Below are 24,852 nucleotides of genomic sequence, written 5' to 3' on the forward strand. Positions count from 1 at the left end.
TTCCTCTCCTTGGCTCCCCAAACTTGGCAGGTGCCTGCTGGAATTTTCCAGTTTGCCACCAGGAGCTGATCCCTGCTGTTGAGGAGGGGCAAACAGGTCTGTGCAAGCTCCCAAATCACCTGGGAGCTCAGACTTCCTGCTCAGCCCTCCTCCCTGGGCCAGGATTTTCTCTTTGCATCTGATCCAGCTCCAGCTTGGGATGAGCTGGTGTCAGAATGGAGCACAGCAAAGGGAGTTCAGTGCTCTGAGCTGCTCCCATTTCATTGTCTGCCCTGGTTTAGGGGATTTAGGTGCTTTAGGTGCCCCTGGAAGGGCAGGGAATGCCTGGGGATGGTGTCCAGGGGTTGGGATGTGCCAGGATCCCAAAATGGGATCACAGCAGGCAGGGAAACCCTGGACTGAGTGAACACTTTGGTGCCATAACCAGGGATTGTTTGGAACCCCAGCACCATGGAATGATTTTGACCTTAAAGATCATCAAATTCCAACCCCAAGGGACAAGGGGGGGGATTTGCAACCCACAGGCTCTGCTGGTGCTTTCACCACCCTGGTTCCAAGTCCAAATTCTTGGGATACTTCACGGTCTGAACGCATGGAGGGCAGAGAGAAAGGATCTCATGGTGCTGTGGGACAGCTGCAGAGGCACTGGGAGCTCTGGGAAGGCCCAGCTGGGAATACTGGGATGTTTGGGGGCAGGGGGGAGGATGGATGGTATCTATCTCAGGATATTTGGATATTTTGGAGCAGGAGAGAGGATGGTTGTTGTTAATCCTGGGATATTCTGGAGTAGGAGGCAAGATGGACAGTGTCTGTCCTGGGATGTTTGGATATTTTGGAGCAGAGAGAGGATGAACAGTGTCTATCCCTGGATATTTTGGATATTTTGGATATTTTGGAGCAGGAGGGAGGATGGACAGTGTCTATCCCAGGATATTTGGATATTTTGGAGGAGGAGACAGGATGAATGGTGTTAATCCTGGGATATTCTGGAGTAGGAGGGAGGATGGACAGTGTCTGTCCTGGGATATTTTGGAGCAGAGAGAGGATGGACAGTGCCAATCCTGGGATATTCTGGAGTAGGAGGGAGAATGGATAGTGTCTATCCCAGGATATTTTGAATATTGTGGATATTTTGGAGCAGGAGGCAGGATGGACAGTGCCAATCCTGGGATATTTTGGAGCAGGAGGCAGGATGGACAGTGCCAATCCCAGGATATTTTGGAGCAGGAGAGAGGATGGATGTTGTTTATCTTGGGATATTCTGGAGCAGGAGGCAGGATGGACAGTGCAAATCTGGGATATGTGGATATTTTGGAGCAGGAGGGAGGATGGGTGGTGTTAATCCTGGGATATTCTGGAGTAGAAGGGAGGATGAACAGTGTCTATCCCAGGACATTTTGAATATTTTGGAGCAGAGAGAGGATGGACAGTGCCAATCCTGGGATATTTTGGAGCAGAGAGGATGGATGTTGTTAATCCTGGGGTATTTTGGAGCATGAGGGAGGATGAACAGTGTCTATCCCTGGATATTTTGGATATTTTGGAACAGGAGAGGGGATGGACAGTGCCTATCTCAGGATATTTTGAATATTTTGGATATTTTGGAGCAGGAGGCAGGATGAACAGTGCCAATCCCAGGATATTTTGGAGCAGGAGGCATGATGGGTGGTTTCCATCCCAGGATATTTTGGAGCAGGAGAGAGGATGGATGTTGTTAATCCTGGGATATTCTGGAGCAGGATGGAGGATGAACAATGTCTATCCCAGGATATTTTGGAGCAGAGAAAGGATGGACAGTGCCAATCCGGGATATTTGGATATTCTGGAGCAGGAGGCAGATGCATGGTGCCTGTCTCAGGATATTTTGGGTATTCTGGAGCAGGAGGCAGATGGATGGTGTCTGTCCCGGGATATTTTGGATATTTTGGAGCAGGAGGCAGGATGGGCAGTGTCTATCCCGAGATATTTGGATATTTTGGAGCAGGAGGCAGATGGATGGTGTCTATCCCAGGATATTTTGGAGCAGGAGGCAGGATGGATGGTGTCTATCCCGGGCTCCATCCTGAGGATGCTCCTCACCGGTCCCTGCCGGGCTGTCGGGCGCTGCCCTGGCATTTTTCTCCTCCAGGCTGCTCCTGGAGCTGCAGCACGCTGTGATTTTCCTGCCAGCCTCCCGTGACCCGGTTCCTGGTGAACAGGCAGAGCTGGAAGGGTTTTCAGGGCAGGATTCAGAGCTGGGAGGGTTTTCAGGGCAGGATTCAGAGCTGGGAGGGTTTTCAGGGCAGGATTCAGAGCTGGAAGGGTTTTCAGGGCAGGATTCAGAGCTGGGAGGGTTTTCAGGGCAGGATTTGCCCAGGTCCCGCTGGCACCGTCCCCACCGCCCCTGCAGCTCTCACCTGCCCTCCTGGACGGCTCTTCCAGCCGAGAATCTCCTCCTGGATCCAGATTTCCCAGTCCAGAGAGGCTGGAGCTGGGGGAAAGGATCCCAGCAGGTTCCCAAGGATTTCCTGCAGTTCTTCCCCGCTGGATCCTTAGGAAATCCTGAGTGGAATTGGAGCATCCCCTTCCCACTGCTTGATCTGGGGGTTTGGCCTCCTGTCCCTTTGGGTTTTGATGTTGATTGTCCAGCCAAGTAATTATCATTCCACCAGCTCAGAGGGTTATGGTAAAACTCACCGTGGTGCCAGGTTCTTCCATCCAACAGCAAATTCAGAATGAGCCACCCCAAACTCCTTCCCTGTCCTGGCTGCCCAAACCACACAGGAATCGCAGCACAGGGTGGGAACTCAGCTCGTGGAAGGGGTTTTGTCTTCCTGCTGAGGATGATGAAGGCCTTGAGGCTGTTCAGGGAGAGGAGAGGGCTGGGACACCCTGGGGTGGCTCAGGGTGTGGGGCTGGGGGTGACATCGCTGCTCTGGGGACATGAGAGCCAAAGGAGCCGGGATTGTCACCTGGGTGTGACAGCAGCGCTGCCAGCAGGGATGCTCAGGTGATGGCACTGGCACAGAAGGTGTTGATGCCAGCGTCTTCAAAGCATTTATTTGAGGGAAAAGGCTGGATTTTGTTGTTTTTCCTTCTCTGCCCTCCATTTAATCTGATTTTGGTTTTGTAGAGGGGTGTGCAGCACTGTGGGCTCTGCAGTGTGCTCTGTCCTCTCCTGGGACCTCAGGGATGGGGACAGTGCAGGAAAAAAACTGAGTTTTGAATTTTTTCTGGAGAATCAGAGAAAGGCTTGGTTGGGAAGGGGTTGAACCAGTTCCAACCAGAGCATTGCTCTGGTATTGCTGCCCCACAGAGCCAGAACATTTCAAGGTGGTGTTTTAGCAGTGGGATTGATCAGCTGTCACTGGGGTGGGAAAGAGGGAGTGAGGAGAGAGGAGCTGGAGCTGTCTCAGGAGCACTCAGGTGTGCAGAGCAGGATCAGCAGCTCTCCTTCCCCTCCATCCCATCCCATCCCATCCCATCCCATCCCATCCCATCCCATCCCATCCCATCCCATCCCATCCCATCCCATCCCATCCCATCCCATCCCATCCCATCCCTTCCATCTCCTCTATCCCATTCCCTCCATCCCCTCCATCTCTTCCATCCCCTCCCTCCCAGATTTTGCCACCCCAGCTCCCCCCCATCCCACCTTCCCTTTCCACCCCTGGTTTGCACTTTCACCCTTTCCATCTGCTTATTTTTGCATTTTCCCCTCCTCCACGAGCCCCATCTGATGGAATCTCAGAATATCCTGAGCTGGAAGGGACCCACAAGGATCGAGCCCAATCCTGACCCACAAATCCCACCCTGTGCAGGAGTTATTGAGGTTTGGGGTGGGATCATTCCCTGGGGACCCTGCTCATCCAGCAGAGGGGACATCAACCCCTCCCAAAAAACACCAGGAAAAGCGAGGAGACGGGAGCGAGGAGAGGCGGAAAAACTCCTTCTGCTGCTATCCCAGAGTGGGGAAAAAAGAAGGAAAAAGTGTTTTGGGGGCCGGGACATCCCGCTGGAAGCGGAGCGGGGGCGGGGGCTGCAGGGGCTGGGGGGGATCTGATTTGCTGCTCCGCTCCGAGATTGACAAACTCCTGCCCGGCGTTTAAAAGAAGGGGGGAAAAAGGGCGGTGTGGGGAAGAGAGAGAAGGGAAAAACTTCTCGGCAGCCCCGGAGCGAGGCAGGGCCGGAGCAGAGCGCGGCGGAGCCCCCGCACCCTCCGCCCGCCCCATGGCTTTATAAAGGGCTGCTCCCCGGGGGGGGTGCCGGGGGGGCTGAGCCTGCTCTGCGCTCTGCACTGCTTGGATTCCTGCATTTTCTATTTTTAAAATTTTAATTATTATTTTAAAAATTTTTTTAAATTTTTTAAAAATTTTTTTTTAAATTTTTTTTTATCTTTTTCCCGAGCTGGTGCCCCGTTGTTTCGGGGAGCATGGATACGCACACGCGGTGGAAAAGGCGCAGTTGGATACGGAGCTGCTCGGTGCCCGCTGCGCTGCTGATTTTGGGTGCCCTGTCCCTCGGCCGGGCAGGTAAGGGGGGTCTCCCCCGAGCCCCCCAAAAAAAAAACGCGTGGGAGATGCTGCGGGGTCGTGGGGGGAGTGGGTGAGAATTGGGGCTTTGGTGCGGGGTAAAAAAAAAAAACCAAACTCTTGGCTTTCCTTCCTTGCGTGCATTCCAGAAAAATGAAAAAGAAAAAAAAAATAGAAAAAAGAAAGGAAAAAAAAAGAAGGAAAAACCACCCAACAAAACCCACCCAACCTCCTTTAGCTGCCCGAGTCTCTGAATGCCATTTGTCAGGGGGCCCGTAAAAGGGGAAAAAACTTAAAACAATTCTTTATTCGCCTTTCTTGGAGCAAGAGCTGCCTCTTGCCCGGCTGCTTTTTCCGGAGGAAAAGTCGGGGATGAGTTTCTGGAGGCTCTGGTTCTTTCTATCTGCCTGTGGATATATATGTGAATGTATATTTAGTCCCCTGGAAACCTCCGGGCTTGCGTAGTTCCTCCTCCTTGAGGAGCAGAAAGTTTTTTTTTATGTCCCGCAGGAATCTGCTCTCCCTGCTCACATCAAAGCTCGGGACACAAAAACTCTGGAGCTGCTCGGGGACCCCAAAACTCGCTGCCCCAACCCCAAACCCCGCAGGGTTTCTCCCTAAAACTGGGGCTGAGTGCAGCAGGAGGGAGCTCAGAACTTCCAGATGTGCAGCAGCACAGAAAACCACTGGAATGTCTTTTTTTTTTTTTTTTTTTTTTTTCCCCTCTAATCGTGCAGAAGAAGGACTAAACACATTTCTGCTTCCCTTTGCAGTTTGTTCCCAGAGCTCTGCTTCCCAAATTTCTGTGGGTTGGGAAATGCCAGGGCAGAGGGAGATTTTGGGGGGATTTTGGGGATGTTTGCAGAGCCTTGTCCCGGTTTGTGGTGAGCACTCAGAGCTCTGTTCGTGCTGCATTTCGGGGTTTGCTGGCAGGGCTGAGCTTTGGAAATCTGAACAGTTAAACTCGAGTTTAAACTGGGCTGTCTGGGGTTCAGCTCCCCTGCCCGAATTTTGTGTTCCCGGGGTTGTTTCTGCTGGGTGAGCAGGGTTTGTTCCAGTGCTCCCAGCACAAACACCAGCGGGATTCTCTGGGAGAATTATTTTCATTTCTGGGCTCTTCCAATGACCTTAAGGAAGAAGAGGTGGGCGGTGGAGGAATGCTTCCATTAAGGCTTTGCTTCTGGAGGCTGAGCTGGGTGCAAAACTCAATGAATAAAAAGTCCTGAAGATCCCTGCAGGGAGAGCTGGGCCAGTGGGAGATCCCAGAGTTTGTCCTGCCCAGGAATTGGGAATTTGTATCAGCAGAAAATTCAATTATCACCAGAGATAATTTGTTTCAAACAAAAAACAACTTTATTTTTCCATTTCCCTGTTTAACACTTTAGAGCATCCTGTCTGTGTTCACCTCCAGACAGCTCCCAAAGAGTTTTTAAAGTTGCCAGGTGACTTTGGGGACGGATTTTGGGGCAGCTGCCGGAGCAGAGGACGGCTGGGAGCTCTGGAATGACTCTTGTGGTGAAAGGCTTTGAGTTTTCCTAATGAGCCGCCTAATAGGACATCAAATCATTTGGCTGAGGGAGGAGCCAGACTGGGGCTGCTGATGGCATTGACTAATGGTCTTGGTGGCTTTTTTTTTTTTTTTTTTTTTAAATTTTCCACGTTGTCTTTGGTTTTAGTGCAGCTCAGAGCGTGTTTGAGTTGCAGGATTTCTCTGTGTGGAGAGGTGAAACATCCCTGTGGGGAAGGCACAGAGGAAATCCAGCAAATAACAGGGAAATAACAATGTCAGATTTTCCCATATGTGCACAGATGATGTCACAGCAAAATCAGAACCCACAGACAAAGCTGGAGCCCGGCTCTGCTTTTACCAACCCCTGTAAAAACCCAATCGGGTTTCTGGGTGAAACTTTTTGGATGCAGCAGTTTCCTTTAGTGGCAAAGAGTAATGAGGATCCAAACTAAAATAAAAATGTTGGAAATTATGCAGTATCCTGTTACCAGCTGCTGCTTCTCCCCTTGGCTCTCCCCCAGTCACCAAAACGAGCTAAAAAAAATCTTTATCCAGCCAGTTAAAAGCGAGGTTGGTTTTTTTTTTTTTTTAAATACTTTGCCAATCAAAAGTGTTGATATTGTTTTACAAGGAGAAATCTGACTTTATAAGTCTGGAATGATGGCAGCTCCGATTTCCCCTGTAAAAGCTGGGCTGTGCTGTCAGTGCACTGCCAGGCTGCAGTGGGAAATTGGAATTAAAATGGGAATTTGGAATTAAAATGGGAATTTGGAATTAAAAGCACCCAGCTGTGGGACATGGCCTGGCCTGGGCACAGCAGAGCTCTTGTCTTCTCCTTCCAGGGAGCAGCAGGAAAACTCTGCTGAGCATTCCCTGATCCTCTCCAATTTTGGGATGGGAGGAATCCCACTTCAAATCCCATTTCATCTCTTTGGGGTAACTCTGAGGCAGAGCTGCTGGGGAGTCGCTGATTTTTGGTGTGCACACAAGGACTCACCTGGCTCTGCCCAAAAAATGTTTTTAATGGCAAGTTTAAATGAAAAAGCTGCTGTTTCTAGTGCTTGTTGTGTGCCCTAGGAGAAATCAGGAGGGGCTGGAGAAGGGTTGTGAATCCTTATTTTAAATGGGTGCTGTCCCTGCCCTTTAGGATTTGGAACTGGAGGTGGATTTTTCAGGTTGATTCCTATTAAAACAGAGATTTAATCCAGCTGGTGGGTGCCTGTCTGTGGTGGCAGCACTGCAGGGGTGAAAACAGAACCCCCAGGATCACTGAGCCCAACCCTGCCAATCAAATCCAGCAAATCCCAGCTTTAATTCAGGATTTTTTCACATTTCTCTCCTTTTGTCACTGTCCCAGAGGCTCTGAGTGGCACAGGGATGTCCCCAGCAGCTCTTCCCTGCCCTGTGGTCAGCTCCTGGTGCTGTCTGTCCATCTGACCCCTCTCTGTCCATCTGACATCCCTCTGTCCCTCTGACACCCCTCTGTCCATCTGACCCCTCTCTGTCCCTCTGTCCCCAGGGCAGGAGCTCAGGATCTGCCCCCTCACCCTGCTTTGAGTTAGATTTGATTTCCAGGATGAGGCAGAGGAGCAGGAGGAATTGCTGTGCTCAGTGTGAAATGCTATTTAGAAATGTTTTGAGTTTTGTCTGGGATTCAGAAAAAAAAAATCTGGGAGTGCTTTCCAGGAAACTCTTCACTCCAAAGGGTTTTTCTGCTGGGGAGTTAAAATTGGTCTTGAATTCTCTCACTAATCAATTTTTATCTCTGATTCCTGGACCTGCAGGATCTGGGTGCTGCCCTTCCCAATAATGCTGGAAATCCAATAATTGATGGAAATGTGGAAATCTGCACTTGGGAAAACTGCAGGCAGCAAAGAGCTGGGAATGCTTTTGTAGGAATTTCAGGGTTTTCTGGCTCTGTCCAGCCTGTTCTTGGACACTTCCAGAGATGCAGGGGCTGCTCTGGGTACCCTGTGCCAGCCAGAAATTCCCTCCCAATGTCCACCCCAAGCTATTTTCTGTCCTTTTAAAGCCATTCCCCCTCACCAATGCTGTTGTGACACTTGGAGGGGCTCTGAGCTCTTTGGGAAGGGCAGTTCATGCAGAGCTGTGCTCTGCTGTCTTGGGAATCCTCCTGGAATTGAGCACAGGATAAATCTGGAATTTCATCCCCTCTGTCCACACTCACCCACCTCTGGGGTTTGATCCTCCATTCTTCTATAAAATGGATTATTTGGCAGAGAAAGGTGTAAAAAATTAATTGTTTGGCTCCTGTGGTAAATGTGGTTGTCAGTTTGTAATGCCCAGATTTTGGTAAATGGGAAGTGCTGCTTAAATTGAGAAAATAAACCGGGAACAAATCCCAAAACACACCTGAAGGTTTTTTTATGTGGGGGAAGAATTCTTCCCCTCTGTTCCATTATTTTATCCAGCACACACTTCCCAGCACAATTTAGGGCTTTGCTGATGTTGCTGCTGCCCAGGATATTTTTGGGAATGCTTGAACTGGTGGGATTGGGTCAGGTTTGAGCTGCAGGATTGGTCCCACAGAAAAATCAGCGCCAGGGGGATGTGCACACCTGAGCTGGAGCTCAGGGGGATGTGGGACTGGAAATTCTGGGATATCAGGGGGATCTGCATGTGGAAATTCTGGGATATCAGGATGATGTGGCTGTGGAAATTCTGGGATTTTAGGGTGATGTTTCTGTGGAAATTCTGGGATTTCAGGGTGATCTGGGCCTGGAAATTCTGGGATTTCAGGGGGATCTGGCTGTGGAAATTCTGGGATTTTAGGGGGATCTGGCTGTGGAAATTCTGGGATTTCAGGAGGATCTGTTACTGTAAATTCTGGGAGTTCAGGGGGGATCTGGCTGTGTGAATTTTGGGATTTCAGGGAGATCTGTTCCTCGAAATTCTGGGATTTCAGGGTGATCTGCCTGTGGAAATTCTGGGATTTCAGGGTGATGTTTCTGTGGAAATTCTGGGATTTCGGGAGGATCTTCCTGGAAATTCTGGAATTTCAGGGGGATCTGACTGGAAAATCTGGGATTTCAGGGGGATCTGGCTGTGGAAATTCTGGGATTTCAGGGGGATCTGGCTGTGGAAATTCTGGGATTTCAGGGGGATCTATTACTGTAAATTCTGGGATTTCAGGGTGATGTTTCTGTGTGAATTCTGGGATTTCAGGGGGATCTGGCTGTGGAATTCAGGGATTTCAGCCTCTCTTTGGGGTGGAATGTGTCCATTCTCGTGGATATAAGGCAAGGCTGGTTGGTACAAGCAGCACTGGTGTGGTGTGGGAGATGCTGTTCCCAAAAAAAAAGAGGATTCCCTTTGGATCAGCAGCCCAAGGGGTGCTGATGCCATCAAAGGCATTTCTTTCCCCCTTTTTGCCCCCTTTTTTCCCCTTTTCTTTTCCCCATCCCTTTCATTTCCCCTCTTCTCTTCCTTGGGAGAAGCTTCTTCACCTCTTGGCCCAGCTTTATATCAAATATTTCACTCTTCCTACAAAATCTGACGTGATAAGGACTGAATTTTCAACCCTTTAAAACACAATAAAACCCTTGTGTGAAACAACACCGAGGATGGGAAGAATGAGCAAAACCAGGGGAGCAAAAAAAAAAAAGGAAAAAAAGAATTTTAAAAAGGTTGAAACATGAAAGAATGGAAACATTTTGTTGAAATCTAATGTTATATGGAAAAAATTGGGTTGGCAACGGGGTATAATTAACCACTGGTTACTGCTGGCAAGTCCCAAGGCTCTGGAAATTCAGCCTAGCACTGACTGAAGCATCCAAATGATGTCGTGGTTTCTCTGTGGACGTGTCTGGAAAATCTGTGGGACTAAAATAAATAAATGAAGGAACTACACAAAAGGCATTTTTGAGGTCGGTTGCTCCAAGTCTGGGCTCTGTTTTTTTTTTTTTTTTTTTTTTTCTTTCCAGAAGCCAAAAGGATTCTTAACATCATCTGGAAGCTCTCACAATGATGAGATGTCATTTTTTTTTAAAGGAGGAAAGTTGTATTAATGTATTTACAACAGAGTTTTTCTTCCAGTTTGTGTCATAAGGCTGAGAGAAAAAGGAGAGTTTGAGGATTGAGGGAGTGGAAAAGCTGCAGCAGGGCTCATTCCTAAATTCTGTGGATTTTGTCCCAGCCTCAGGAAAATCCCTGAGTTTTCCATGTCCTGGGGGCTGCTCCTGCATCCCTGTGTGGAGCCCTGGGGGTGCTGAACACGATTTTATTGCCAATAAAATCTGTGATTTCAGCAGCTCCAGAGTCTCCTTCCATCCCTGTGCCTCAGCTTGTGTTGGTGGTTGGTTCTTTCTACTTTAAAAATGCTTTTTCTCCTCGGGATATTTTTTTTTTCCCTTTGGGCAGTGCTCCCCACACAGCAAATCCAGGAGGTTATTTGGATTTTTTTAGATTTAGACAGGTTTTTTACAGATTCTACCAAGAGCACTGTGCTGTTCTATTTGCTGAATTAGAAACTTTTGAATCAGATCTGGAAAAGGAATTTGGAGCAGAGGATCCCTTGGGCAGCCACAAAAATCCTTCAGTTTTTTGGGAAAAAAAACCAAACCCTGTTTGGGGTGCAGATGGGAGTGGGATGTGCTGGGTGGTGATGAACTGCAGTCCATCTTTAATAATTTTTATACTTTAAAAATGTTTTTTTTTCTTTGTGCAACACCAGTGCCTCTCTCACAGGAAATCTAGGAGGTTATTTGGATTTTTTTTAGATTTACACAGGTTTTTTACAGATTCTACCAAGAGCACTGTGCTGTTCTATTGGCTGAATCAGAGATCTGGAAAGGGAATTTGGAGCTGTTTTCCTAAAGAGGGATGGGATGGATGTTTGAGGCCCTCTTGTTCTCCTTCAGCTCCATGAACACTGGAATTAACTTTATATTTTATGCATTGAATATTACATTTATTTCTTATAGAAACCATTATTACAGATTTTCCCCCCTGTGACCCTGTGTGCCATCCCTGCTGTGAATCTGCAGCCAGGCCCACAGGAATTCTTTCAGAATAAATAAATAAATCAAAAAGCGATTCCAGGGCTCAGCTTTTCAGCAAACTTTTCAAAAAATTTTCTTTCTGCCCCAGCTTGCAGAGTTGGCAGCTCTCAGGAGGGAGGGAAGGGAGAGGTCACTGAGGGCTCTGTCACATTTTGGGAGCAGATTTTGTTTCCATCAGCTGGAGCTGCTGGTTCTGGGTAGGAAATTCAGGAAGGAGCCACGCTCTGCCTGAGCTCATGAGCCTGGCTGGCCTCTCCTCCTCTGCTTTTCCTCCCTCCACCCCCTTTTTTTTTGTTTCCAAGACAATACTGGAGTAAGAATTCGCTGCAGCCGAATTCCTGGAGATGACACTGCCAGTTTCCCAGGATCTCTCATCCTCCCGCAGCGTTTCACTCTGGGATTTTTCATTTTTTAATTTTTTTTTGTGCAGCTCATTCAGCTCTCAGATATGAATTAAGTGAGTCTGTGGGATTTTATTTTATTTTTTTTTTAGTGCTGGAATGAGATACCTACTCTGTGTGCTGCAGGGGAGAGCTCTGCTCCGAGGGCTGTGGTTCACCAGCTGAATAATGCAAGCATTGTCTGGGTGCCCTTATTTCCAGCTTGCACCATTAAAAGTGAATGGAAAGGTCAAGGAGATGAGTCACAGTGAACACAAGTGTCATTCTGCTCAGGAGAAACGGGAAAAAGGAGCTTCCAGGCGAGGTGTTTCAGCTGGAGCCAGCTCTGCTGTGCTGGGCTGGCTGGGAGTCACCAGAGGAAACCTTGGCTGGGAGCTCTGGGGTGTTCAAACACCCAAAAACAACAGCAGGGAGGGGCTGGGGTGTTCAAACACCCAAAAACAACAGCAGAGAGAGGCTGGGGTGTTCAAGGACCTAAAAACACAAAACCAGAGAGAGGTTGGGGTGTTCAAACACCCAAAAACTACAGCAGAGAGGGTTTGGGTGTTCAAACACCCAAAAACAACAGCAGAGAGAGACTGGGGTATTCAAACTCCTAAAAACACAAAACCAGAGAGGGGCTGGGGTGTTCAAGATGTTTTAGCATCACCTAAAAACAGCACCAGAGAGGGGCTGGAGCTGGGTTCTGCTCAGAAAATTCAGGTGATGCTCTGGAGAATTTGGGCTCTGCTCAGGAAATCCAGACGATGTTCTGGAGAATTTGGGCTCTGCTCAGGGAATCCAGGTGATGCTCTGGAGGATTTGGGTTCTGCTCAGGAAATCCAGATGATGCTCTGGAGGATTTGGGTTCTGCTCAGGGAATCCAGGTGATGCTCTGGAGGATTTGGGCTGGTGCTGCTGCCCTGGAGAGCAAACAGGAGCAGGGACAGGGCAGGGCTGGCAGCTCCTGCTCTCCTGTGCAGCCACTGGTGCCCAGAAGGAGCCAATTCCTGCACATCCAGGTGGGAATTGCTGCTGCTCAGCCAGAATCAGCTGAGGACAGAGCCAGGGTGGGGTGGAGGTGCTCTTGGACAGGGACTGGGGACAAGGGCAGGGAAAGGGAACTGCCAGAGGGCAGGGTTGGATGGATAATGGGGGGGAATTCTTCCCTCTGAGGATGCTGAGGCCTGGCACAGGGTGTCCAGAGCAGCTGTGGCTGCCCCTGGATCCCTGGCAGTGCCCAAGGCCAGGGATAGTGCAAGGTGTCCCTGGATGAGCTTTAAGGTCCCTCCCAACCCAAACCATCGTGGAACATGATTATCCCTGAAATCCTGCCGGGATTTTGAGTGCTGGGGGTCCCCACCTCTCCCTGGAGCATCCCAGGGAAGGACTGGCAGTGATTCCCTGGATCCCTGAGCAGGAAAAATGGGCCAGGAGAGCTGTTCCTTTGTAAGGCCTTTAATGGAATCAGCTTTGGGTGGGGAACCCGAGGGGCTGCAGGATGATGTGAAGGAGGAGGAGTGCAGCTTTGTCCTCAGGCAGAGCTGGGCCTTCTGTCCTCATGGGGTCTGTAAAAAAATGATTTCACCTCGTAGTCCAGGGGGTGATGTTGGCAGGGTGCTGTTGGGTCATGGTGATGGAACACAGCAGCTCCAGATGGTAAATTTGCTTCCCTCACTGTTTCCCTGACTTGGCAACACTATTTTCAGTTCTAGATGACATTTGGGCTCGTTGTTTTAGGGGTCTTTAGCTCTGAACAGTGTCCCATGAGCACTTGAGGTTGCATCTCATTAAAAATGCGCCATGGGGAGGTGGGCGTGGCTACAAAGCAGAGGTACGGGTACCGGGAGGGGACAAACAACCAGGAGTGTTGTGGCTGACAGGGATACAAAGTACCAGGGAAGGGAAAAGACAAACATTTACAGTTTACAAAGACATGAGCAACAATTTTGCAGAGACAAACTCGCATTTGGGGAATTTATTCCTCACACTGAGGGCACCTGGAGCACTGTGCCCTGCCTGGCCCTTTGCAAATCCCCGTTTTAAATGAATCTTTTTTTGAATTTCCTGCCCAAATCCTGCTGGCAGAGCCCTGGGAAGGGAATGTGGAAGGGCTGATGTGGAAAACACGTTTTATGTCTTGGTAAAATTTAAAAGGTTTAATTAAAAGACAATAGGAGACAAACATAAAGTAAAGGGTTAAAATGGCTGGGTGCTTGGCAAGTTGTTAAGAGCACAGGCTTGTTTAGGGAATGTTTTTTAAAATAAAAATTTTTAAAAAATTAAATTTTTAAATTTTTTTTTTTTTTTAATTTTAGTGTGGGTTTTTTTTTTTTAATTTTACAATGCATTAGTTTGTTGCATATTTATAGTTTTTTTAATGTATAGTTAAATTTTGGGAGAATTGTTTAGCGTGGCTACTTTTTGGGTTTGTTTTTTTAGAATATATGTGGTTTTTGGTTTGTGGTTTTAATTTACTTTTTTTATTACTTTTAAATTTGTGTAGTAGTCCCAGCCTTTTGTAATTAGTGAGAGTTAGTAATTGTTGTGTTAGTTGTAAGTTACAAGTTGTTATTTTGGTTAAGTAGGTAGTTTAAGCACACTATTTTTAAAAATCGTATATTTAACTTTTGTTATTAAAAAAAAGCTTATATTGATACAAAAAAGCTATTTTAACATTATACATATAACATCTATTTTAATATTTGCAAAAAGCCAACAATATATAATATACTTCTAACACTTTTTTACCCCCTCCTCTGGGTTTATTAATTTGTTTTTTTGCTTTGCCCCGGTGCATTTGGGGTCGTGCACATTGCCCAACACTTCTTTGGAGTTTTGGCAGCATTGGAGCCCTGAAAATACAGAGGAATATTGAAATTTTTGATTCCTAGCCATTGCATTTTTCAATTCTGAAGTCACCCTGCTGGAGTAAAATAGATATTGCTCTGAAAAAGAGTGACAGCTTCAGAATTCTGATTTATCCTGCACGTCCAAAACTCACCTTCAGCAGGGAGCCAAAGCCCAGCCTTCCCCTTGGCCTCTAATCGGGGCTAATTTCCACAAACAACCTTGTAAATGAATTTGCCAGCTCGGCTTTGATCCGAGGTGGCCAAAAATTCCAGAGGATCTCAAATGTCTGGGAGCTGGGAGGGGTCTGCTGGTGATGCAATCCAGGGGTGGAATGGTTTGGGCTGGAGGTCAGGGGGTGCTGGAGCTGATTTTGGGGGCTGAGCCTGGTTTGGGGTGAAATATTGGGATTGTGACCTTTGTGCTGGTATTCCATGGAAATTTAGGATTTCTGCATGGTATTCCACAGAAATTTAGGATTTCTGCATGGTATTCCACGGAAATTTAGGATTTCTGCATGGTATTCCATGGAAATTTAGGATTTCTGCGCAGGGATGAAGGGGTGGGAGATGATTGGAGCAGAGCTGACCAAGGGCTGATTTTGGAGGGGCTGAAATATTGGGATTATAAACTTTGTGCTGGAAAGGAAATTATATTCCATGGAACTCCAGGATTTCTGCATGACATTTCATTGAAATTTGGGATTTCTGCATCACATTCCATGGAAATTTAGGATTTCTGCAGGGGGCTAGGAGGAGTTTTCCTGCTGATGGGAAGGAAGAGGTGTGGCACAGCAAGAGCTGATTTTGGGGGGCTGAAATATTGGGATTATAAACTTTGTGCTGGAAAGGAAATTTTATTCTGTGGAACTTTAGGATTTCTGCATGTTATTCTATGGAATTTTAGGATTTCTGCACAGGGATGAGGAGCTGGGAGATGATGGGAGCAGAGCTGACCAAGGGCTGATTTTGGGGGGCTGAGCCTGATTTGGGGTGAAATATTGGGATTATAAACTTTGTGCTGGAAAGGAAATTACATTATATGAAAATGTAGGATTTCTGCATGGTATTCCATGGAAATTTTGGATTTCTGCAGGGGTGGGAGGTGGTGGGAGCACTGGGGATCCCGTGGAATAGTGTGAGGAATGTTCTCTCAGCAGGGCTTGCCTCCTCGGGACAGGCACATTATCACGTCCTGGGCACTTGAGGGGAGAAAGTCTCTGCTCTGCCTCTCTGAAATGTTGAAATTAAAACAATCTGGCTTTTCTGCAACTCTTGGATGCTTTCCCTGCTGACCTCAGGAGCTGGGATGGGAGGAGGAGCCAACACACCCGAACTGGCTCTGGGTTTTTAATTTTTTTTTTGTTTTTTTCACTTCAAATGCTGAATCCCTGCAGGATGCAGAAGAGCAGAACAACGAGGGCTGTATCTGCTCTGGAAATATCCATTTTTTCCCAGTGCTCTGCAATTCAGGAGGGAGCAGGCACACACTTTTCCAGCCAGACTCATTCCCTGAGCAGGGAAAATCTGGGATCAGCCTCACCCCTACACCAGGACAGCAAAGCCAAGACGCTCCCAAACCTTTGAGAGCCATCCCTGAGGATGCTGCATGTGCCCCTCCATCCCCAAATCCCAAACACAGCTCTCTCTGTGCTGCCAATCCTGCTGGGGCTCGCTGATCCTTACAGTTTATTCCAATTTCAGTGACTCTGAGAATCATCCCAGGGCTCTGCTCTGACCCTCTGACGCTGAGTTTTCTCCTGGCTCAGAGCCCCTGGCTGGGCAGAAATTGGGATATTTTTTGGCTCCCTGGCTGTGCCTCAAGCTCTTGCAGCACTGCTCTGGTCTACGTGGAGCTGGGGGTGGATCCAGGGCTGGGAGCAGCCTCTGGTGATTTTGGGAATTTGGGCACGGAAGGAGCACGGCAGCATCGCTCCCGAATTACAAAACTTCCCTTCTGCTCCTCCTCATGCTGCTCTTTGCTGCACACGGGAGATTTTGGGAATTTTCTGAGCGTTTTGCAGTCCTGGGTGGGATCCAGGGCAGGAAAACACAGAGGGATTTCTTATGGCAGTGGGGATAACACCAAACTGATCCACAAATAGGATCCAGAAATAGGAACCAGAGCCAAACCCAGAGCTTGGTTTGGGTGTGGAAAACCCATAAAGTTCCTCAGCTGAAGGGATTCAAAATCCACCCCAATAAAGCCTGGGGTGCTCTGAAACAGAGCCTGAGTTAAAGATGTTCTGCAGGACATCATCACTCCCAAATTACAAAACTTCCCCTCTTTTCTTCCTCATGCTGCTCTTGATGTGCTGCCTTTGCTGCCCACGGGATTTTTGGGAATTTTCCAAGCATTTTGCAGTTCAGGTGGGATTCAGGGCAGGAAAACACAGTGGAATTTCTTATGGCAATGGGGATAACAACAAACTGATCCAGATTTTTGGTGTGGAAAACCCATAAAGAGTTTTGGGTTCCTCAGCTGAAGGGATTCAAAATCCACCCCAATAAAGCCTGGGATGCTCTGAGACAGAGCCTGAGTTAAAGGTGTTCTGCACAGCATCATCACTCTCAAATTACAAAACTTTTCTTCTTCTCTTCCCCATGCTGCTCTTTGCTGCCCACGGGAGTTTTGGGGAGTTTTCCCAGGATTTTACTGTTCTGGGTGGGATTCAGAGTGGGAAAACACAGTGGGATTTCTTATGGCAATGGGGATAACACCAAACTGATCCAGATTTTTCCTATGAAATAGGATCCAGAACTTGGTTTGGGTGTGGAAAACCCATAAAGAGTTTTGGGTTCCTCAGCTGAAGGGATTTAAAATCCACCCCAATAAATCCTGGGGTGCTCTGAGACAGAGCCTGAGTTAAAGATGTTCTGCAGGGCACCATCACTGGGTTAGGGCACAGAAAAATGGACTCAGCTCACTTTTAAGCTCAATCCCAAGTTTTTTATACAGTGCTTATTTAGTGATGAGGAGAACATCAAAACGCTCTATGCAGGAATCAATCTTCCTAAAATACAGATAAAATATTCTGATAACTCAGCATCTGCCTTGTCTCCAGCTTCCTAAATATTTCCTTCCCTCATTTCTCTCACAGTTCTTTAACTCCTGAGTGTGCTGGGCTGCAGGGATTGGGGTAAAAACACCAAACCCACAAATTGTCCCCGTTCACAAATGGTTGGAAATGTCATCCTGTGCTTCTGCAATGCTGGAATCGTGTTCCTCCCCTCATGTACCCCAAATGTCAAACCCAGAGCTGAAGGGACAGAGCAATTCTGGTCTCAGTCCCACCACAGCCAGGGCAGGAGCTGAAAGTGTCCCCCCCTAAAGTGAGACCCCAAAGTTTGGGATTTGCAGCAGGATGGGGAAAAATGGGATTGGGATTGGTGGGGAGGGGAGGGATGGGGATCAAAGATGGATTTTAGCTCAGATTTCTTCCCAGCAGGGATGAGCAGGGCCTGGCACTTTTCCTGCTGCTTCCCACTGCTCTCTGGGAGTTCTGTACCCACCCCAAACCCTCTGCCCTTCCTTATCTCTAAGGAAATTATGTAGTGGGTTTTTTTATTTATATGATATCCTGATAAACCCTCAGGCTCTTTGGGGATAGGAATCACCCATGCATGTGCTGATCTTTGAACCTGACATTCCATCATTTCTGTGATGATAATTCCAGAAGTTGGGCAGTTTGTAGGGATTCTGCCAAAACTCCAGGGATAAAAGCTTGGGGTCCAGGTTGTCTCTCCAGCTCTTTGTATGGCTCCCCCAAATTTGTGCCTCCCTGGATTTGTGTCCCCACACTGAAAATAAAATATTCATAAATATACCCCCCTCCTGGCTGGCTGCTTTTCCAAACCCAGGACCTGACATCTCCTCGTGCAGCCTCTGCCACGTCTGAGCCCTTTCTGCAGCTCAGGGATCTCTGAGCCCTGTGCTGATTTCTGACATTCCAAGGATGGAATTCTGAAGATTCCTGATGATTTCCCCGTTCAGGATCTGCTCTGTGGTGCAGATTTGGGTGGGAAGCATCCCCAGCTCTGTTTCCAGCACCCCTCAGCCCCCTCTGCCATCCATTCCACTCCGTGCTTGTCCTGTCACATTTTTTGGGATATCTCAGCTTCAACCCCTGCCTCAGTTAAAGCCTCTCCTCCCTGTACCTGTGACACACCTGAGGTGTTTCTGGGCTGGCTGCATTTCCAAAATCATCTTGGAACGAGCTGCTGTGCAACAGAGCTATTTGGGCTGGGAAACTCCTCCTAATCCCAGCACTAAACCTTGTCCCAAGGTGTTCTGTCCTTCCAGAACATTCTGTCAGCAGTCCCAGCATTAAACCTCATCCCAAGGTGTTCTGTCCTTCCAGCAATCCCAATCCCAGCCCTAAACCTCATCCCAAGGTGTTCTGTCCTTCCAGAACATTCTGTCAGTAATCCTAATCCCAGCATTAAACCTCATCCCAAAGTGTTCTGTCCTTCCAGAACATTCTGCCAGCCCTGGGAAGGGATTTGTGCTCCTGGTTGCTGTCCCTCCCTGGGTGATGTTTTGTTTGTTTGGGTGCTGTCTGTGTCCTGTTTACCCTTTGTTTCCCAAAGCCAAGCCCAGAGTGAGGAGCTGCAGGAGAAATCCTGGAGGAGATTTTGGCACAGCCAGGGAGGGATGGAGGTGACAGGAGCTCTGTGTGGATTTTTGGGGCAGATTCCTCCCCTGGGGCCAGGGTCAAACCCATCCCAGAACATGGGGAAGGACAGAGCCAGCCCAGGGCTCTGCTGGAAACTGAGGCAGGTTCTGGGGTGAGAAAATCCCAGTCTGGGGTTTATAAAGCACAGGTTGAGTTTATAAAGCACAGGTTGAATTAAGACTTTAATTAAAGTGATATCCAAAGCTTTTTTGGGTGCTCAGTTCAGAGATGCTCTCTCCACTCCCCTCCCTCCACTGCTCGAGGCTTTAAATAAATAAAATAAAAATTAAAGATAATAATAAATAAATCTAGCAGGAAATTTTGGGAGCCTTGGGAGCAGTGAAGGGGGGGATGCTGAGGTTAATGCCCTGTGCTGTAAGGAGGGGTTGATGTCTCAGGAATTGATTCCCTTTGTGCTTTTTATTCTGCTTCCACCCACCCTGCTGCTTTGGGTACCCTTGGGCAGGCTGTGTTCTTAGAGAAAAGTGATTTATTTTTTCTTTTTTTTTTAAATTTTTAAATTTTTTTTTTAATTGCCCATCTCTTAGGGCCAGGTCCTGCCAGCCTCATTAAGGAAATTACAAATTGGGATTGCTGGAAAGCAAAGCCACGTTGTTCTTCCTCAGTGGGATTTAGTTCTGTGGGGAGCAGCATCTGGCTGGGCTGGGCTTTGCACAAAACCTCCTTTAAAATCAGATTTATTTCCAGGGCTGGGCTTTGTGTGCTTCCCTGTTGAGAATTCAGTTCTGATGGCAAAGTGGCTCTTCAGTGTGATCAAAAAGCAAAATAAAATCAAAATGTGGTCACAGGTCCTTCCCTGCAGGGGAATATTGAGTTCTATCTCTTTTTTAATAGATTCTAAAAAATTGGGAAGGGATTTAGGAACCAGAACCTGAAGCAGTGATGGGAATATTGAATTTTATCTTTTTTTTTTAATAGATTTGATAAAATTGGAGGGGGTTTAGGAACCAGAACTTGAAACAGTGATGAGAATATTCAGTTTTATTTCTTTTTTAATAGATTCTGAAAAATTGGGAGGGGTTTAGGAATTAGCACCTGAAGCACTGATGGGAATGTTGAGTTTTATCTTTTTTAAAACAGATTTGATAAAATTGGAGGGGATTTAGGAGCCAGCACCTGAAGCAGTGATGGGGTTTGGAGCTGGATTTGCAGGGACTCACTGGAACAAGTCAGGAAGGGAAATTCCTCTCTGGAGACTCATCAGGAAGGGATTTCATCTTGAAGATTTGCTCAGAATTTTGTCACATTTTGTGTGGGACTCCAGAGTCGAGCTCTGCTCTGGGTGCAGGAATCCCAGGAAAGGCTCATCCCAAAATCTGCCTAAAAAACCCAAATTTACAGCCTGGAGCAGCCATGAGGGAGCACTTGGGACCCTTTGCCCATCAATTTTCAATTTTCCATTTCCCATTTCCATTTCCCACCCCAACCCTTGGGATTTCCCAGGGGAGCAGCAGCCCAAGGATTTTTAGCTCAGTGATTTTTATCACTGCCATTGGCCCCTAATTAGAAGTTTGATGCCAAAGTCATGATCATAAAAGGCTCTTTATTTCAAACAAACCCATGTGAATAATTCTGTAAATATTTGTCTGGGCCAGCCGTGGGTTGAGTCCTGGGAAAGCTTTTTGGATGAGGATCTTGGATGTTTCTTTGGCTTTCAGAGGAGCATATTTCCATTTTTTTGAGATGCTATCTTTGGGTTGGAGTCCTCCTGTGTGGGGAATGGAAGTCCTGAAATGACATCTCAGCTCTTAAACGTTTCCAGTGGCACCTTGTAAGGGGTTTAATAGGGAAAATCTGAAAGGAGGGCAGGGAAAACACACCCAGCTGTGACCCAGATTCCCCAAAACCGCCCCAGCTGTGGGGTCCAGATGGGATTTTATTGGGGTGTGGGTGAGGAGAGATCCATCAGCTCCTGGGATGGGGTTTGGGGTGGCCTGGCAGGGGTGGGGATCACTGGTTTTGGGATTTGGATCCCTGGTTTGGGGTTTGGATCCTATAGAAGGTTTGGATCCCTGGTTTTGGGGTTTGGATCCCTGGTTTTGGGGTTGGGATCCTGGATTTGGATCCCAGGTTTGGGGTTTGGATCCCTGGTTTTGGGGTTTTTCTCTCTGTTTTTGGTGTTTGGATTCTATGCAGAGGTTTCTATCCCTGTTTTGGGGTTTGGATCCTTGTTTTGGCAGTTTCTATTCCCATGGAGAGGTTTCCACCCCTGGTTTGGGTTTAGGATCCCATGCAGAGGTCTCTATCCCTGGTTTGGGGTTTCTGTTCCCATGCAGAGGTTTGAATCCCCAATTTTGGGGTTTCTATCCCTGTTTTGAGGTTAGATCCCCATGCAGAGTTTTCTATCCCTGTTTTGGGGTTTGGATCCCTGTTTTGGATCCCATACAGAGGTTTGGATCCTTGTTTTGGGGTTTTGGATCCTATGGAGAGGTTTGGATCCCTGTTTTGGTGTTAGGATCCCATGCAGACGTCTCAATCCCTGCTTTGGGATTTGGATCCTTGTTTTGGCAGTTTCTATTCCCATGGAGAGGTCTCTATCCCTGTTTTGGGGTTTCTGTCCCATGCAGAGGTCTCTATCTCTGCCTCAGCAATGGGGGGAAAAAGCCCAAATTTTGTTCAGTCTGTTCCCAAAGTGCCCTGACACCTGCATAAAATTCCCACACAAATTCCCACACAAATCCCATATAAAAAGCCCCACAGGCATGGGCTGGGATTCCCTGGTTGACACCACCTGTGAGTGTGGGATGGCTCCAGCCTGCTGCAATAATTCCCATTCCAGTGACACCCTTGGGACAAAGGGACACCACCAACCCCAAAACACAACCCAGAGGGACTGATTTTCCAGGGAAAATCCCAATTTATCTGTGGGATTTTGCTCCTTTTTGGGAGTTTTGAGAGAGGAGCTGCTCCTAGGCCAGGTCTCTTTTATTCCTTCCCCTTTTCCAGATGATCCTGCCAGCTTTGGATGTTCCTTGCAGGAAGAACTGCTCTGCCCCCCATTCAAATCTTGTTGGTTTGAATGTGCTGCAAGCTCAGGCCCTAATTAAGCTTTGCAGGGCTTTAAGTGGTTGATTATTACAAATTGCTTTGAAAATGGAGCTGCTGTCCCAGTGCCAGATTGTCTGGGAGCACTGGGACTCTTCAGAGCAGAGAGAAAAATTTGAAATTTCATTTTCCACCTCCAAATTCACCTGGGTGAGAGGTTCTGTGCTTGGGAATGAATCCCATGGCAGAGGGGAGAAAATGGGAAAGGCATCCCAGTGAAGAATTAATTCCTAAAATCCCATCTAAACCTGCCCTCTGTGGGGTCTAAACCTGGCCAAAATCTTGGAAAACCTCAGTGCTCCACCTGCAGAGGTTTTTTTTTTTGGGAAGAATGGCATCCAATCATTCCTTGAGTGGGATTTCCAACTCCAGGGGACTTGCAGTGATTTAAAAACGGGATTTTGTGTAAAAAAATAAAAAAACAGAGCCTGGGGGTGAGTGGGAAAAAACTGCATCCCTTTAGGGCTGGTTTTAAGGAGCTGCTCCTGTGAGAGCTCTCCCAAAGGTTTTTTTTTTTTTTGTTTATTTTTAGTTTTTTTCATAAAAATTCTGGAATTCCTCCCCTGGGTTCAAGGAGAGGATTTGTTCCCATTATACGAGCAATTCCAGAGGGATTATTTGTTTATGTTTTTTTGTTTGGTTGTTTTTTTATGGTTTTCTTTGGTTTTTTTTTTTTGTTTTGTTTTGTTTTTTTTTTTTTTGGTTGGGTTTTTTTGGGTTTTTGTGTGTGAGTGTTTTTTGGGTTTTTTGTTTTGGGTTTTTTGTCCTGCCCCCTCAGTTTTTCCATCTGTGGATCCGAGTCTGGAGCTTTCACAGCTCCCAAAATTCCGACCTCCAACTCAGCCTCAGTGGTTCAAAGGGCAAAGCTCCTGCCAGGAACGAAACTGGGGCTGGAGCTCTTCCCAAAATGTCACAGTGACCCAGAAACTCCTACATTATTTTATTATATTTATATTTCTATTATATTTCTATTATATTTCTATTATATTTCTATTATATTTCTATTATATTTCTATTATATTTCTATTATATTTCTATTATATATTATATTTCTATTATATTTCTATATTATATTTCTATTATATTTAAATTATATTTATATTATATTTATTTTATATATAAATTATATTCCATCAAGGATAACCTTACTCTTTAGCTGCTAACACCATGGCTTTGTTCCAAACCCAAGTGTTCGATTATTTAATTGAAAAACAAAAAGGATTTCTGCTCAAAGGAACAGGGATTATTTGATTCTTTGAATTTCCCTGAGTGTCTGAGCTGCTCCAGTGTCAGCTCTGGGTTTCTTTCTTTTCCTTTTGGGATTAGATGTAGGACCTGACTCTGCATAATGGTTTCCTTTGTTCCCACTTGGGACTCTTTGGGCTTTTTTTAAAAAGAAAAAATAAATAAATAAGGGGATGTCATGAGTCATGGGTGAAATATTCTGCAGTCTGGAGCAGTGTGAATTGACACAGCTCTTGGGAGGAGCAGATGAGTTATTCCATAGCTGGTTTTTTTTGGTTTTTTTTTTTTTTAATTCTCTCTATTCTACCCCTTCCTAAGGAAAAACCTTTAATATCTTCCATCCTGCAGCTCACACTCCTCCATTCTCCTCCTTCAAATGCCTTTTCTCTCTGCCCAGACAAATAATTGTGTTTTACTGGGCTGCTGGCACGCTGAAGAATTTAAGAGGCTCTGTCAAACCCATCCAGAGGATGCTGGAGCAGCAGCAGCTGGGCCTTGACATCCTTATTTTAGCCCCTGTTTTATTTTAGCCTCTGCCACCCTGGTTTAGTCACTTATCCCGGGGTCAGCTGTGGTGAAAAGTGTTTAGATAAGGAGGCAAAATTGTTGAAATCCCAGGAGCCTGACAAGGAGACTCCCAGCTTCACAAAAAAAGCATCGCTAAGGGGAAGCAACTTCCAGCCCTCACTTGCTTTTATTTCTTCTGGATCTGGCACAGGAACTCTAGGAATAATCTAACAGCCCTGAGTTAAAATATAATACATAAATATAAATACCTCTTGGTTTGAATTCCAAATCTGAGCCCAGATGTTCAAGGCAACCTCTGGGGAGTGAGAACCCAGAGCTCTGCCCTGCCCAGGCTGGGCCCTCCAAAGGCAATAATTGAGTGTTTATTTAGGGCTAAGAATATCTTGGAAAAGGATTTAAAGGCTGCTGAAGCTGGGAGGGGAAGGGTTTCAGTGCAGCCAAGTGGAGCAGCAGTCCCTCTGCCATGGAGATGGGTTTTGAGGTTGGGATTGAAGCTTTGGGGTCACCAGAGGCTCCTCCTGTCCCTCCTCAGCTGCTCTGACCCCTCCTGGTTTGGGATTCTGCTGGAAAATAAAAATTCCCTTAAAAATATGGAGCAGCTTCTGTCATTCCCCATCCCTGGAAGTGTCCAAGGCCAGGCTGGACAGGGCTTGGAGAACCTGGGCTGGTGGAAGGTGGCCTGAAATCATCTTCAGTGAGATCTTCTTTTCAGTGAAATGATCCTTACTGGCTTTATTTGCTGTCACTGGAGATAAATGACAATTTTTTCTGTTGTTGCTCATAAAGGAAAACTTTACTTCCAACAAATCTGCATCCCCCAAATGATAAAAGCTGCATCACCAGTTCCTGAAGCTCTTTGGGATGCAGCTCCCCAGGTGTCTCAGCTGTGGGGTTAGAACACCACAGGGCAGCTGTGCACTGCAGATTTGTGTCTCCAGAGGAATTTTTTCCACTTTGAAGGGTGGTGGAGGGCAAAAAGTTGGAGAAAGGTTCCAGGAAACCCTCTGAATTTTGTCACAGAATCCAGCAAATCTGCATCCCACCAAATCTGCTGCTGGGATGCAAA

The 24,852-nt window shown here is 46.9% G+C and overlaps 1 protein-coding gene across 1 annotated transcript in view; it reads left to right on the forward strand.

The window, feature by feature from the left end:
* The first annotated feature begins 4,105 nt into the window (after window positions 1-4,105).
* The window catches only part of COL5A1 (collagen type V alpha 1 chain), a 173,692-nt gene continuing 152,945 nt past the window's right edge, over window positions 4,106-24,852 (forward strand). The window contains exon 1 of the mRNA XM_033077450.2: window positions 4,106-4,511. Coding sequence (XP_032933341.1) covers window positions 4,412-4,511 — 100 coding nt within the window. The 5' untranslated portion in view covers window positions 4,106-4,411. The remainder of the gene's footprint in view (window positions 4,512-24,852) is intronic.

Source organism: Catharus ustulatus, chromosome 21, assembly GCF_009819885.2.
Source record: "Catharus ustulatus isolate bCatUst1 chromosome 21, bCatUst1.pri.v2, whole genome shotgun sequence".
NCBI classification, from domain to species: domain Eukaryota; kingdom Metazoa; phylum Chordata; class Aves; order Passeriformes; family Turdidae; genus Catharus; species Catharus ustulatus.